General features: G+C 44.4%; 1 protein-coding gene across 10 annotated transcripts in view; it reads right to left on the bottom strand.

Moving 5' to 3' along the window:
* The window catches only part of PPFIBP2 (PPFIA binding protein 2), a 159,105-nt gene that overhangs the window by 52,187 nt on the left and 91,309 nt on the right, over positions 1-15,609 (bottom strand). For all 10 annotated transcript variants that reach the window (XM_066250859.1, XM_066250862.1, XM_066250860.1 and 7 more), the window contains 2 exons: positions 14,649-14,735; positions 8,855-8,968 (listed from right to left, as the gene is read on the bottom strand). In XM_066250859.1, coding sequence (XP_066106956.1) covers positions 8,855-8,968; positions 14,649-14,735 — 201 coding nt within the window. The remainder of the gene's footprint in view (positions 1-8,854; positions 8,969-14,648; positions 14,736-15,609) is intronic.

Here is a 15,609-nt window from a genome sequence, read left to right as displayed (position 1 = left end):
GCTGACAAGGAGAGTATTCTAATTGGTTGCACTAAAGTTCCAATAGCCATTCCAATTGGTCATGCCAGTACTCCAACTGGTCACATTAACATTCCAAGTGGATGTTCCAGCTGGAAACACCGAAGGTTTAATTAGAACCCCGGGGCTGCCTAATTCCATACACTCTGTGGATAACGAAACTTTCATTCACTCTCTCCCAGCTTATAACTGTTATCATGACCTCTACCTTTCATATCATTCATTACTCATCATCTTTGTCATTAATAAATACTGTCTTATGCCCTGGAATCAAAATCAGTCTTCAAAAGGCTTAACCCAGTCCAGCTCTGCTCCCGCAAATCCAGGCCTGGCACTGCCTCCAGCCACTATCATGAACTGTCACCTCTATCATACGTGTCTTCAGAGGATTTAGCTACCCTACATTCTCAGCTGCTCCTTCATAAACTGATCCTGACTTTGGCATGAGATGACACACCTGCCCTAGTCATTTCAAGTAAAGACCACTCTGCTCCAACAACCCAATTTACAGAACACCTTTCTCTCTGTCTCAAGAGTGCTTCCAGACCACTCTTTGTCCCTACCGATGGTCTATATCTGCCCTCCTCTTCTAAGGCAGCGCGTTCAGTAATATCGCATCCTCCCCAAATATCTAGAACCCAATACAGTCGCCCATTTTTCTGGAGGCTTTTGTTTGATCAACAGTCTCTCTACCTGCTTTGGGCACATTCTGTCTCCTCAATAGCTTCAACATTCTTGTTTGTCTTCTTTTCAATATCCACTCTGGCGTCACAATTCTTGACTTCAATACCAGCAGTCTCTGCGTCCACTTAGTTTCAGCTTCTCAGCAGAATGGCCACAGCCTGGCCCTCATCTTTGTCCAGAATATATTTGCTCTGCTTCTAAAATGTTCAACTCAGAAATTCTCTCTTCTGGCCTTGATGCTCTGACATTTCAACTGTCCCATTTACTCACTCAAATAATCTTTAATTTCTTCCTCGGCGGCTGGTAGTTACTTAATAACTCTCTATTTTCCTAGATTATCAACTTCCTTTAAGCAATATTTGTCTCCTTATCCTCTCCACACCTTTGAGGTTACTCATGTCAATTGTATCATATCAGCAGCAGAAAACGCCTCATCCAGCTTGTCCTCGAAGCCCCTAGACCTGAGTGCATTTGCTTGATCAGAGCCCAAGCCATGCCAGACCTCAAAGTCTTTTGTCTGTGTTTCTACTCCCCACGGCCTCAGAACTGCCAGCAAAAGTCACTTAAAGATGCCAGTTGGTATCCATACAAACTTACATTATCTAATTACAGCTGATGTTCCAATACTGCCTGGCAAAACTTTTATTCATCTCTGGCTTGTTCCTTTCAGAGATCATTCTGAATCTTTTCCATTCTATTCAATCTCTAAACCCCACCCTTCCCCCCTTTTCTCCTCAAATAACCTTTCCTCATATTTACTGAAAAAAATTTTTGAACAATCATCTGATCATTCACTGATCTTACATCCTTTCTCTTTCAAAGTTTCTCAGAAGCATCTCTCATTCATGCATCTTAACTTCACGTCTTAGAGAAAACCAGCCCACACCTCCTTCCCAAGGTTAGTCCGAAAGAACTGCACATAGCCAACTTCTCAGTCAGCTCCTTCACATTGAAGAACTGTTCCCTAGCCCAGGAAGTTTCCAGGTTGCACATAAAAAGCATGTTAACACAGCAGAGTTAGCTCCAGAATTGCCCCATCTGACCCACCTTCCTGTTGCTGACCACTTCTCAGTCTCTAGACTCTTCACGCCATCTTCACACAGCTCCATGAAACTTCAAATTACTTCCCTGGGTAACCAGTAGCAACTGGCTTTGTTCTCTGAGTTCTGGTCCTGTTTAGCTGATAACAGAGTGACGCTTACTCACATGGTCTTAGGCTTTCCTTCACCTCTGTGCTGCCTTTGAGGAAGTTCCCAGCAAGTCTGTGCTACTCTAGGGTAAGATCATTAATCATCCACTCTGACAGGCATTTAATCTCTCCCTCACCATCAGCTTCTATTCTGCAGGCTATAAACATGATCAAATTTCTGACATTTGAAAGAACCTTCCCTCTCTACCTGGCTTTCCCCTTGAGCAACGACCACCAACTCCTGCAAGCTCTCTGTGGGCAACAGCACGCTGGGTGTGCGTTGCCTGTATGAATGCCGTCTCCCTCTGTCTCCTCCCTTCCCCAAACTCTAGAAAGAATACTCTGCCCCTGTTGCCTCTTCTTCTTCATCTTCCTGTCACCTCTCAATAAGATGTCTGCATACCTGCAACCAGCCTCTGCCTTCACCAGGTAGAGTACAGAAACAACTGCTTCTGGGGACCAGTATCCAAAGTTTCAGATGGAACTTACGTGTTTCTCAGCTCCCCACCAACTCTCCCTTCATCCACTTATTAGTGTAAGCTACTCCTTGTCACTGTGTCCTTCCCTTTTTTTTTTTTTTTTTGTATTTTTCTGAAGCTGGAAACGGGGAGAGACAGTCAGACAGACTCCCGCATGCGCCTGACCGGGATCCACCCGGCACACCCACCAGGGGGCGACGCTCTGCCCACCAGGGGGCGATGCTCTGCCCCTCCGGGGCATCGCTCTGTCCCGACCAGAGCCACTCTAGCGCCTGGGGCAGAGGCCAAGGAGCCATCCCCAGCGCCCGGGCCATCTTTGCTCCAATGGAGCCTTGGCTGCGGGAGGGGAAGAGAGAGACAGAGAGGAAGGAGAGGGGGAGGGGTGGAGAAGCAGATGGGCGCTTCTCCTGTGTGCCCTGGCCAGAATCGAACCCCGGACTTCTGCACGCCAGGCTGACGCTCTACCACTGAGCCAAACGGCCAGGGCCTCCTTCCTTTTTTTTTAACCTTTATTTTTTTCTTTTCCATCTCCTTTGCTGGATTCTTTTATTAGGTGTGCCTCTTAAGAAAAATGGCCTTAGGGCCCTAGCTCTCAGCCTCAATATGGAGTTAACCATCTCTGGATCCAGCCTGCTTGTCAGGAGAACCAGGGCAAGGCCTGGGCCCTGCTCAGACCTGCCGGGTAAGGGCCTGTGGGAATGTCTTGGAATCGTACAGCCACCGTCACGTGTGGGGAGGCGGGGTGAGGGAGGGCAGGGGCTGGAGACACGGAGTCCCGGCTTCTGTGCAGCGCTGGCTTCCCCTCTCCCCACTGTTTCAATTGTTCCAACCTGTGTCAGTGAGTGAGGGGAAGGGATGAGGAGGGGGTAGCATGGGAGGCAGGTATTTCCTCTTTCTAGCTATGAAGGACCAGGAAACTGGGTAATGAAACTTTAGGAAAAACCGGTGAACAAAAATTATCACTCACCCCTCTCACTTCACCACTACCAGTAATTTCTTCCAGAAGGACAAATCCAGCTCCTTTCTGGGAGCTTGAAAAAAGCTTACATCTCATATCGTCATTTCCTGTTTCCAAAGCTCAGTTTCTGACTAGAGCTGATAAAAAGAAATTGCCTTTCAACTTACCCTCTCCTTAAAGAGCTACATCTTGAAGCAATTACTTCCATCTTTGAGTGTGGAACATGACCCAGGGAGTTACTGACCAATGACAGAGGACGAAGCCAGACTGGCAATCTGAGACCAGAGTAAAAGAGCAGGCCGTGGAAAGACATGAAAGGAAGAATGTGTCCTTTGCTCTTTGAAGGAAGAGGCAGAGGCCCAAGCCTTGCCAGGAAGCCTCTTTCACGAATAACACTGTGCAGAGAGACGCACGTAGCCGGCCTGAGTTTGAGTTCCCACTCAGTCCCTGCTAATGAAGTCATCTCTCTGAACCTCGGTTCCCTTATCTGTAAAAGGAGGCAAAGCACCTACTTCACATTGTGGTCTGGAGAGCAAGCATCAAATGAGAAACTTGAAGAAAGTGATCATCTCTGCCTCATAAATCCCCCAGAGGATTTTAGGGAATGAGGGCAGAACTCTGTTTTCTTCACTCATGACCCAAGCATCTCGCCTCCTCAGACAGACCTGTGCTCCCACAGGACCAGGTCCATAGCTCTGTACAGTATTCTTTTTGAGACAGAAATAACCCCCTAAAGGTACTTTTGGGAGATTTATCAGTCAGGACCAATGGGACTTTGTTGAGTTCACATATCTAGGCACAGTGTTTCCTCAGTACCTCAAGGGCAGGAACCGTGCCTGTGCCTTAGGCCCTGTATCCCCTGCTCATTGTCTGACTCACACTGACCACGTGTTCAGTTTTGACAAAACTGGAGTAACTCTACTATAGCCATAAGAGGTGGGCAATGTCGAGTCCATGCTGTCATCCCCATTCTCTATAGATAAGAACACAGGCTCGCTGACTTCCCCAGATTAATAGCAACTGGTGAATCTACAGAGTGTCGTGTTCACGGACTCCAAGTCCCCTAAATTTGTCACTCTCCACACTTCACCTATAAGGCAGCGAGAACAATGAGGTTGCCTGATGCCTGGAGCTCGGGTCAGGTAGAAGGACTGAAATAGAGGCTGGTGGCCTTCAAGGTGTCCTAAAAACTGGGTCATGTCCTCACAAGAGGTTTACATCCTTTCATCTCCACTTGGCTTCCCTATTCTATCTTCTTTATGGCAAAATGCTGCACTTGACTGCTGGCTCCATATAAAACCTCTTACCCAGCGAGTAAGAAGGGTCCGTGAGGGGAGGTAGAGGAGCTTGCTGTGGAGAAACCTTCTAGACTCCAGAGAACCCATGGGAGCCACTCAGAAAAAGCCACCAGGGACCTCAAATACATCAACAGGCCATGGGGAACCCTCCTTGTGACACAGAGACTTTGTTGTCAGCTGAGCCAGTCACAGGGAGGAGGGCACTGGCTCACGCCTGTATTCCCAGAGTACTATCTGGCCCTGGGCTTGCTCAGCCCAGTGTGAAGCCCTCAAAGATGCAGCTGGACAAGTCTTTGACCTGCTTAAGGAACAGAGGGTATCTAAACCATCCTCGACCTGTGAAAACTGATCCAGGCTGTGGCCCCTTGAAGACCTGACTGTACATATCCTGGAAAATGGCTCTTTTTAATGAAGAAGGTTCCCTGGAAAATCCACACAAGCTCATTGAGTCTAAGACTATATAATCTGAGGTGCTTCCCAGGCAGCCGCAAGCGATGCTGTAGCTGCCCCCTTCCCTACCTGCACCGGGCTGCAGACAAGTAATGTTTTGCTCTAACTGTGTCCATCATCTATGTATTGCCCACATGAGCCACCCCTGCACTGATTCTGTCTGGTCCTGGTTTGCCCACATAACCCCAAGGTCTCCATGTTTTCTTTCTGATTTCCGGAGACTGGAAGAATTGATGCGTGGAAGGAAACAGATGGGAACTGAGGCCTCAGGACTTCGGAGGGGCCAGGCCAGGCTGAGAGGTGTGGAGCTCATGAGTTGGGTGGGGAACTCCCTCCCTTCCTCTTGGGCTCCTGGAAAGAGTCTGACTTTGGTCAGGAGAACAGCTGTGGGGAGAGAGAGCTCAGTGGGGTTTTGGGGCCCATGTAAGCACAGAATTTGGGCTATGCTAGTTGGGTTTTAATTTCCTTAAGTCCCCTAAGTGCTGTTCCAGCCAATGAAGGGGAAAAGTCTAGAGCAAAGGTTGCAGATTAGAGGTCTGTGGGCCACGCTTGGCCTGAAGGTATGTATCATGTGGTTCAAACAGTATTTTTTTTCCATTTAAATTAGTCACTCATGTTTTTAAAACAAAAGCTTATCTTTAAATCTGGATTTCCAGCTTCTTGTGAAAAATGGGACTATCTGGCAACACTGGGCCTGCATGGGCAGTCGGCTAGAGTGGAGCAGCAGCTGCCTCCTTCAGACAAGACCCATTCGGTGTGCAGACAGCATACCCAAGGGAAGCAGTGTCAACAGGCAGTCAGAAGGCCCCGCACTGTGACAGTGAAAGAAACTGTTCAGAGCTCCCCAGGCCTTGGAGCAGCAGATCAGGCTCCTTGAGGGCAGAAATGGTTTCTGAGGGCTGGCTGGCAGAAAGAGGCAATTGTTTGTCTCCATTCTTTGCCTCAAGGCCATGAGTCACTCTTGCTCCTATCACCAGAAGCCAAGAGCCCTGGGTCCAGGATAACAGTCAAACGAGGCAAGTCTCTGCCAGCCCCAAGTTCAGAAGACACACGTACACACTTCAAGCTACAGATGGCCTCACATCAATGCCGTGGTGCAAGAATTAGGTGTCTTTTCAGACAGCATCAAGCAGATTTCAGGAAAGCATTAACTTGTGCAGCAGAACATTCAGTGTGGGATTTAGAGCTGGGAACTCAAAGATCTCAAGCTCAGACACCACCGTGTCTAGCGAACACACAAATGGGAGTTGAGGTTCATATGCATCCTATAATGTGAACTCAGAACTTGCCAAGAAAGTAGTATTCCACACTCCTTTCAGTTTACCCTTGAAGGACTGAGAGAAGGCAATGAAAGTTATTAGCAAAATGTTATGACTAAGTCAGGAAGATCTTTAAATCCTAGAGGTGGCTAATAAGAGTTACCATACTCGAAAAGATACCAAACCAAGACATTCTCCTCTATGGTACATGCAAATGACACGCCTGCTACCAAACCCACAGCACACAAGAAAGAAGATTTGGAATACGAAGGACATGAAGGGAAACTTAAGACTTTTTCAAAAGTCTAAAATCCAGTCCATAAAAGGACAAGACAGACTCCTCCAGGTGGTGCTGGGAACCACTGTGACTGCTTGGCACAGAGACTCTGACAAGGGAGCGGAAGCCCTGCCATAGAGAGGGGGCAGGGCAGCCTTGAGAGCAGCTAGGAATGGAGGTCAGAGAACTCGGGGACAACAATGCAGCCATTCTCCAAGTACCAATGGAGTGGTTGGTACTTGCCAGGCAATGCCTTCCTGAAACATCTACCTTCTGGCAATTTATGACAGGTTCTCTTCTACATCCAAATTTTCTTTCTCTGTCTGGGTTTTTTTTTTTTTTTAAATAACATTCCATCATTTTCCCCCTTAATCACCACCCCAAACCACACCTTGCGCAGTCTTGAAAATATAGTCTAGTGGGCTGTCCTATGTATTCTTTGTGAAAATGTTTTTCTGCCATTTGAGATTTTTCTATCAGCCTATATTCCTTCCTGCATTTTCAAAAGAAAGATTCAAAATGTTAAAAGTACATGGAAAAAAAATAGAAAGACTCAACTTTTATTGCTGTTGAGATTTTCAGGGAGTAGGATGAAAAATGGCACACAATTAAGTAGAAAATCAAATAGAGCTGGGAATGTGGTGATTTATTAATCAGCAATGAAAAGATAACCGACTAATAACAGCCTCAGAGGTGTTGGAACTAGTTTTTATAAAGCTATTTGCATAAAAACACTTTTTAAAAATGTTTTCAAACACACTCAGATAAAGCTAAGAGACACCTGGGAACTAAAGTTTATTTTAAGACCAAAGGTCAGATTCAAAGCCTGTGCTGTTATAAAATTTTATGCTGATCCCAGCAATAAAAAACATTAGAGCTTTGGGGAAAGATTACAAGTGGTCATCTAATCAAACTCACTCATTTGAAGAGACTGACTTTCAGTCTTTATATAATTAGTAAGCACCTTTTATGTGCCAGTAGTATGCCAGAAGCTAAAAAGCATACACACATAAACTTCAGTCAGAATTTATTTTTCAAAATAACTAAAAATACAAGAAGGATGTAAGTTAAGGAAACCTATGAATTAGACATAGTAATAAATTTCATTAAATTTCTAATTAGCTTCTGAACAGATTCAGAAAAGACTTTTGATAAAAATTCAATATCCTTCCGCCTGACCTGTGGTGGCGCAGTGGATAAAGCGTCGACCTGGAAATGCTGAGGTCGCTGGTTCGAAACCCTGGGCTTGCCTGGTCAAGGCACATATGGAAGTTGATGCTTCCTGCTCCTCCCCCCTGTCTCTCTCTCCTCTCTCTCTCTCTCTCTCTCTGTCTGTCTCTCTCTCCCCCTCTCTCTCTCCTCTCTAAAATGAATAAATAAAAAAAAAAAAATTCAATATCCTTCCTAAAAAATACCATAGCTCATCTTTTACAAGAGGTAAAAACTGTTCAAGAGTAGAAGAGTCGATGAATTATGATACTTTCATTCAAAAACTTATCTATAAGTGACAGCAAAAACAACTATAAAGCAAAATTTAAGAATGGAAAAGAACTCTATGATGTGAAGCATACAAAAAACCTGAGGACTAAATTGGATCTCTGGTGTGAATAGATCTTTGCAAATTATATGTACACATAACAAGAAGGACCAAAAGACAATTTAAGAGATTTATTTGACTGGTAGGAGAACAGCTAATTATTTTTTTCATTTTGATGTGTATTAAATTATATTAAAGTATTGTTTATGTAACATATTTTATCAAAGAAGACTACACAGAGTGTGTGTGTGTGGGGGGAAGAATCAGTATAAAAGGGGCAAAAAATAAGCTAATTGACTTTCCTTTTTTCTTAATTTTTAATTTATTATGTTAACATGGTTTCAAACCTAATTGACTTTCTACAACCCCAGATGTCACCTGCAGTCAAGCTGCAGCTCATGTGAGACTATGAGGGTGACATTGCCAGCAGAGAGCTCCTTCCCTGAACTAGACCCGGAGAAAGTGCTACCTGGGAATCTGTCTAACCAGCCCAACAGGTTATTCCTCCCCAGGCCAGCCCCCCACCCCCACCAACTCTCAGTGTTCAGGCTGGTTTCACCTGCTGAATCAACACCACACACTGAGCAGCCAATCCCAGGCCCGGGAAGGATGGGGCAGTAAGAGCTGCAACCCTGACACAAAGGGCTTTAACACATGAAGTTCAGCAGAGCCCAAGGGCCTTCAGCCCCATCCATCCGCCCTTACCTGTTGGAGCATCTCTTCAGCAGCATTGAGTTTCACCTGGTGTCCTTCCAGACATACTTCCAGGTCCCGAATCTTCTCTCCTTGGGCTTCCACTTGATCTGTGAGGACACTCACCTGACCAGGGAAATAAAGCAATGGTGGAGGAGCAGGAATGAGCCCCCACGGAGGGTGACTGTGAAGCCACACCACGGATCCTTACATGGGGAGAATGGCTTTTCTGTTTGATGGGTGGCAGGTGGGGGAAGTGTCCCGGGTGGAGGAAACTACAGTTGTTTTCTTACCTCACCAGGGAGTCTCAGCCACTGTCTCAATAACGGTTGGTCGCGTTTCCTGCTCTTGACAGACTCCAGAGAAAAACACCCAGCAGCCACGAGAGCTGCCTCCGGGCTGCACGCGTGATCTATGCCTCTCCTAGCGCTCACCCGGGCAGCCCCGACCTCGAGGCATAGCTCAGCCTGCTTGCCAGGGCTTCTGCTACCTCATGTGGAAGAGCAATCCAAGCAGTGTGGAGACTAACCAATGACCTCACCTCTCTCATAAGGGTGTGAGGACTGCTCACCTATCAGGCAAGGGTTCTGAAGCAATTAAGGAATGTGGGACGTAAAGGGCATGTATTAGCACTGGCAAAGTTTGGCTCCAGAACACTTTTAGTGCTTTGCAGGCCAAAACACGACTCTAAGTCATATACACAAGCCACAGTGCGTGTACAGTGGCAGGGAAAGAGCCATCTTTCTGAAGAACACTGAGATTATTTATTGGAATTAATTTATAAAAATATGTTTTCAATAAATTATTTAAATTATACCCTAAATATATACTGAAAGGTTTTTCATAGCCTGCTCTACTAGCAAAGTGCTTCAGGATCCCTTCCCTTTTTCTTTTTCTTAATTAAAAGATGTCTCAACCTATCTAAAAGTGAAGTGGTTACTGCGGAGGGGTGGGGAAGGGGAGTGAAGAGGGACAGATATACGGTGATGGAAATGATTTGACTTTGGGTGATGGGCACACAACACATTCCACAGTACAAATACTGGAGCAATGTTTACTTGAAACCACTGGTGGGATTCAGCTGGTTCTCACCGGTTCAGCAGAATCACCTACTTTTTTGTCGAGTTCAGCGAAACAGTTGTTAAAATGGCACTTGTAATCAGAGTTCTCTCTAAGGTGGGCACCTGGGCAGCTGCCCAGTGTGGAAACCACAAATTTACATTCCTTACTCCTTTTTAATGTTCATCTGTATAACAGTGTATTCTAAGTGCCCATAGCCCATAGTAAAGTTCATTCCGTCCACAGGTGAAAAAAATTTGACGAAACTATGCATGTAATATTTATTTATTCATTTCATAAAATTCATTATAGCTCTGATGAAATACTACATTTTAATTCCCTCACATTTGTTACTTCAGTAAACAAACATATAACATAAAGAGAAAAAGTGCCAAACGACCAGGATGGGACAAGCTGTCATTGGCAATATCTTAAATAACAGTTTTATTGTTTTTTGTCAGGTATTGTTTAATATTTTTTTGTTAATATTTTAAAACTCTTTCTTATAACATAATCCAGTTTTGTGTATCTCTTTTATTGTTCTTATTTAAGTAATGCATGAAATGATAAACTACCTTTCGGTATATTGTTTTTCATACTTAAAATGGTCATTAGGGAAGAGATCCATTTGTTAAATTATTTGAACTTATCACTGCCTGAAACCTATGTACTCTTATTGATCAATGCCACCCCATTAAATTTAATTTTATAAATAAAATTTAAAAACCAAAAACAAGAAACAAATAAAAAAAGGTGCCTCAGAGCAGGATGGTGAAGTAATCAAGTGGGTACCTGCCCCCAAATAAAGAAATCAGTGCCTGGCACATTGAGATCCTTTCGAGACCCTTCGGGTTTGTTACCAGTGGTGCATCACTGCCATCTACATTTAGATTGTCCTAAATGATTTCTCAGTCTTGTAAGGAACAGCAGCTGGGGCAGGAGTTAATGTGAATTCATTTATGAGAGCTGAAATAAACTTCATGAATTATAAAGCTCCCCTTACAGAGGAACCAATCTAAATTAATATGGCTACTTGAAGCTTCCCATTTTTAAGTTCCCAAATGCCCAAATGATTTAAATGAATTATTAAAACATATTCCTGGAGTTGAGGTATCGTGTGCTAACATTTCAGTTATAATCTAAAACGGGTACCTTCTGTCGACTAGGCCCATCTTAAACACAAATCTTTGTGAGGTTTTTCTGTTTGTTTTCTAATCCTTATTGCTGAACACTACCAGCAGTCTCACCTTTTCAACTACTAACTCTAATTTCAAAAGGGTAGGATTGCCTGACTTGTGGTGGTGCAGTGGATAAAGCGTCGACCTGGAAATGCTGAGGTCGCCAGTTCGAAACCCTGGGCTTGCCTAGTCAAGGCACATATGGGAGTTGATGCTTCCTGCTCCTCCCTCCCCTTCTCTCTCTCTGTCTCTCTTCTCTCTCTCTCTCTCTCTCCCCCTCGCCTCTCTAAAATGAATTAAAAAAATAAAAAAACAAAAATAAAAATAAATAAATAAAAAAGCATTAAAAAAAAAAAGGGTAGGATTCCAGGAGGTGGCCTTTGATCCCTGGGTTCCAGAGTTCCTGTCTGGGAAGGATGTGTTATGGTTAATCTTTTATTATGGCGATTAACACATATAGTCTGTACCACGCCTTGGTACCCAAAGAAATAATATATAGTCTATAGCTTTCTATAGCTTATATCTCAGCTGCTTGTATGGCTCAAGCTACACAGGGCTGCAGGGGTTCTAGGAACCTCAATACTCACTCTAAACATTATGAATGGAGAAGTGTAGAATGGGACAAGATGTATAAGGATCCTAGCCTGACCAGGTGGTGGCGCAGTAGATAGAGCATCAGACTGGGACCCGGAGGACCCAGGTTTGAAACCCCGAGCTCATCGGCCTGAAGCCCAAAGTCGCTGGCTTGAGCAAGGGATCACTCTCTCTACTGTAGCCCCCAGTCAAGGCACATATGAGAATGCAATCAGTGAACAACTAAGGAGCTGCAACAAAGAACTGATGCTTCTCATCTCTCTCCCTTCTTGTCTGTCTGTCCCTATCTGTCTCTCTCTATCTCTGTCAAAAAAACAAAAGAAAAGAAAGAAGAATAAGGATCCTAGAACGTGACCTTTATATAATAAAACAAATACTTTTTGAGCTCATACTACATGCTAAGCATAATTTTAAACACTGAGGGAGATACAGAAGTGAAAAACAGAAAAAAGCCTTGTCTTATGAATTTATAGTCTAATGAAGATAGAAAACATTTTATTTTTTCTTAAGCAGTCCTGGAAACGAAGTATTTTGTTCTGTGTTATTTCCCTTGTTCTTCTACAAGTAAACCCAGGAAAACATTCTGGGCCAAGGGCTTCAATTAATTCAGTCTGGCTGAGCTGCAATGTGAATGAAGCAAGAGGCCTTACTGTCTAACCACCTCCGTGGAGCCGCCACCACACGGCAGGGATCACATAAGAGCAACTCCGAAAATCTGTCCACGACCTCCAAGCAGAACAGAAATCACTAGGATCCACTTCTGAATTTTCTGATAAGTAGATTCCCAATTGTGTTAGAATTATTTAAATAAGGACTATTCAAGAATTTGGAAGGGTTTTTTTGTTTGTTTGTTTGTTTTTAACTATAAACATCAGGGAGATTATCTAACAGGATTTCTTCATTAAGTTGTAAGCCTCTAAATAGGAGTGCCAGTCATGAAGGTTTCTGGTTCAAAAGTTTGTAATTTCGTAGTGTTCGCTGTAAAATTCTAAATGGACATTCTTTCATTACTCATCTCATTAAGACAGCATTTCAAATTACCCACTCCTCAAAACATCTGTGCTTTAATGGGCTATATGATCTGGCCCATGCTACCTCTCTGAAGGGAGTGCCCACCAGGCTTCCTTGCAGGTCATCAACTCCTGCATAGGGCCCCTTCCTATTCGTGCCACACACCAAGCACACCCCTGCCGCTGGGTGTGGGCTGCACCCACCACTTCCTTGGTTTGGTATGTGCTTCTCCAGGCACCCAATTACCCCCTCCCTAACTTCTTCCCTCTCAGAGGGAAGTTTCCCTCTCAGAGGAGGTCTTCCCTAACTACATAATCCATATCCTGCTCTATTTTTCTCCACAGTATTTATCACCGCCTGAAACATTTTGTGTATTGGTTTATGATCCACACACACACACACACACACACACACGAACAGAAGCTCAAGAACGAGGACTGACTTAGTCTGTCTGCTTCACTGCTACATCCCTAGCACCTAAAACCAGTATCCACCAAGTTGTAAGCACTTAAATTTTTTTTTAAATGAACAAATCAATGAAATGAAGGGGAAAAAAAAACATAACTAGGATACAACATCGTATAACCATATAATTGCTTTGAGTTTAATTATTCAAGATAGGGGCAGGACAGGATTAAAATGTCTGGGGAAAAAAAGGCCAAAATGTTAAACTCTTTGATTTTTGAACTTTCTAGAATAATCATTTATTACTCTCACATTCATAAAATGAAGTAAAAGGAAAAAAAGAATAAGGTAAAATAAAAGAAAAAAATTATAGTATAGCCTCTTTTTGTTGGGGGGGGGGAGAAAGAGAGACAGGAAGGGAGAGAGATGAGAAGCATCAACTCATAGTTGCAACACTTTAGTTGTTTATTGATTGCTTTCTCATATGTGCCTTGTGGGGAGAGGGGGGAGCTCTAGCCAAACCAGTGACCTTGAGCTTCAAGCCAGCAACCTTGGGCTCAAGCTAGTGACCATGGGTGGCATCATTTTGATGGTTCTCTGTTCAAGCTGATGAGCCCATGCTCAAACTAGTGACCTTAGGGTTTCGAACCTGGGATCTCAGCATCCCAGGTTGACGGTCTATACATTGCATCACCACTGGTCAGGCATATAGACTCTTAATTCTAAGCTAACTTCAGGGCTCTAGGCTAAAGCCCAGTCTGGGGAGGCTTCCTGCACCCTACGTGCCCCTCCATTCCACTAGTCCCGTCCACCACCCTTCAGGCCTTTTACAAAATTAGCTGGGATGTTAATCTTATTATTCCCCAAATCATTAAAGCATACCTGACCTCGATGCTTGATTCATTCAGTTGTAAGCTGACAGAGGGAAGAGCCCTTGCCACAGCAATAGGCCTCCCACAGGAATGCTCAACTTTATGTCCTACCAAGGAATGCATGTTTTCAGAATTAAAAGTGCTCCTCTGCCTATCTTTCTCTATGAAAAGTTTTGGAGTTCCTCCCTCTGAAACAAGAGCCATCAAAGGCTTATTACCCCATGTTATCAGCTCTAGGGGATTTGGCCTCAAAGTGTAAGTGTAGCTCTATCTCTGGATTATCTGGGCCAGATCACATTAACATGGACCCTTAGGCCCGGATCACTAGTGGATCTGATTTATTAGTGACATTAGGACACAGCTTATCATCCTTGCATGACTCCTGGGTTCCCTAGAGGACAAGGCCCCATTCATCAGCCTGGGCACAGAGCTTCCTGTGTATATGGTGGGCACTTGGTAGTTCATGATAAATAAATGAATATACTCACAACCCCTGAAAGCCAAATCCAGAGTTAAATTGTGCCCCCAGTTACTTTCTGCTTTGTTTCAGGCAAAGTTGTTCTAAAAGCATACACTTTGGGAGCAAGGTAAATCCAACAGAGAAAATCCTTATACTTCTCTCCCACTTGGGGAAGCTACAGAGGTGGAGGTAATAGAATGTGCTGATTCCCACAAGAAAGGACCCACCTGTAATATGAGGGACTCCTTATCTCCTTCTAGACGTGCCAAGCGTTCCTGGTATGTTTCATTACTAGCAGCACTGTGGTGATTTACCTGGGACCAAAGAGAAGGGGAAAAAAAACTTATTTAAAAGGTTGGGAAAACATCTTACTGACTTTCAAATGAAGCATGCAATTAGTGTGGACAGTTTCACTGATTATATGTGCAAAACCACCCACCTAAACAGGAAACCACAGGATTTCAAAACTACTACAAGAACCTGACCAGATGCTGTTGAAAGGCGTGCTTTGAAAGTTGGCAAAACCACACCCTTGGATGACCTCACCCTTGGCCAGGAAGGCCTCAGCGGAGCTCCAGACCTAGTAGCTCTTGACTTGACTGGATGTGTTGGGTCTGGTTTAGCTGGAGGCACAGCCTGCCAGAGGCACTAACAGCAATATAGTTCTACTCTTTGCAGAGACCAGGGAGCTATGTGGGAGCAACAACTATACAGATGTTGATATCTCTTAACTCTCACACCAGGGTCCTCCAGAGCCAAGGCATCCTCACAGCATGGGGGTCCATCCTGAACACTGCAGTGAGCACAGGGAATGGGGGTACCAACGGCAAGGCTCTTCATTATTCACACATCCCTTTCAGGAGTGGCCAACGCCAGCCCTTGGTAAGGGCTCTGGCTGCCAGGCAGGCACATTAGAGCTAGAACTGAGAGAAGCTAGCTAGGATGAAACTTCTTGAGAAGAACCCAAATAATCTCAAAGAGCTAGGCAGAGAGAACACACAGTCAATGGAAAGTAGCTAGAAATCATGGAACAGAGGAGAGGCAGAATCAGAAATGCCCTGAGCTGGAGATAGGAGCTGCCCTCACTTTCTGGGTGTTTCTAACCTGGTTGTAGGCTGGGAGGCGGGAGAGAGCTGCTAATGGAACAGAGCTGACCTGATGCCAGCACACACTGCCTTCCTCTGAGCT

Source organism: Saccopteryx bilineata, chromosome 1, assembly GCF_036850765.1.
Source record: "Saccopteryx bilineata isolate mSacBil1 chromosome 1, mSacBil1_pri_phased_curated, whole genome shotgun sequence".
NCBI classification, from domain to species: Eukaryota; Metazoa; Chordata; class Mammalia; order Chiroptera; family Emballonuridae; genus Saccopteryx; species Saccopteryx bilineata.
Note: the sequence above shows the minus strand (reverse complement) of the source record. Positions and strands in the feature narration are given on the sequence as shown.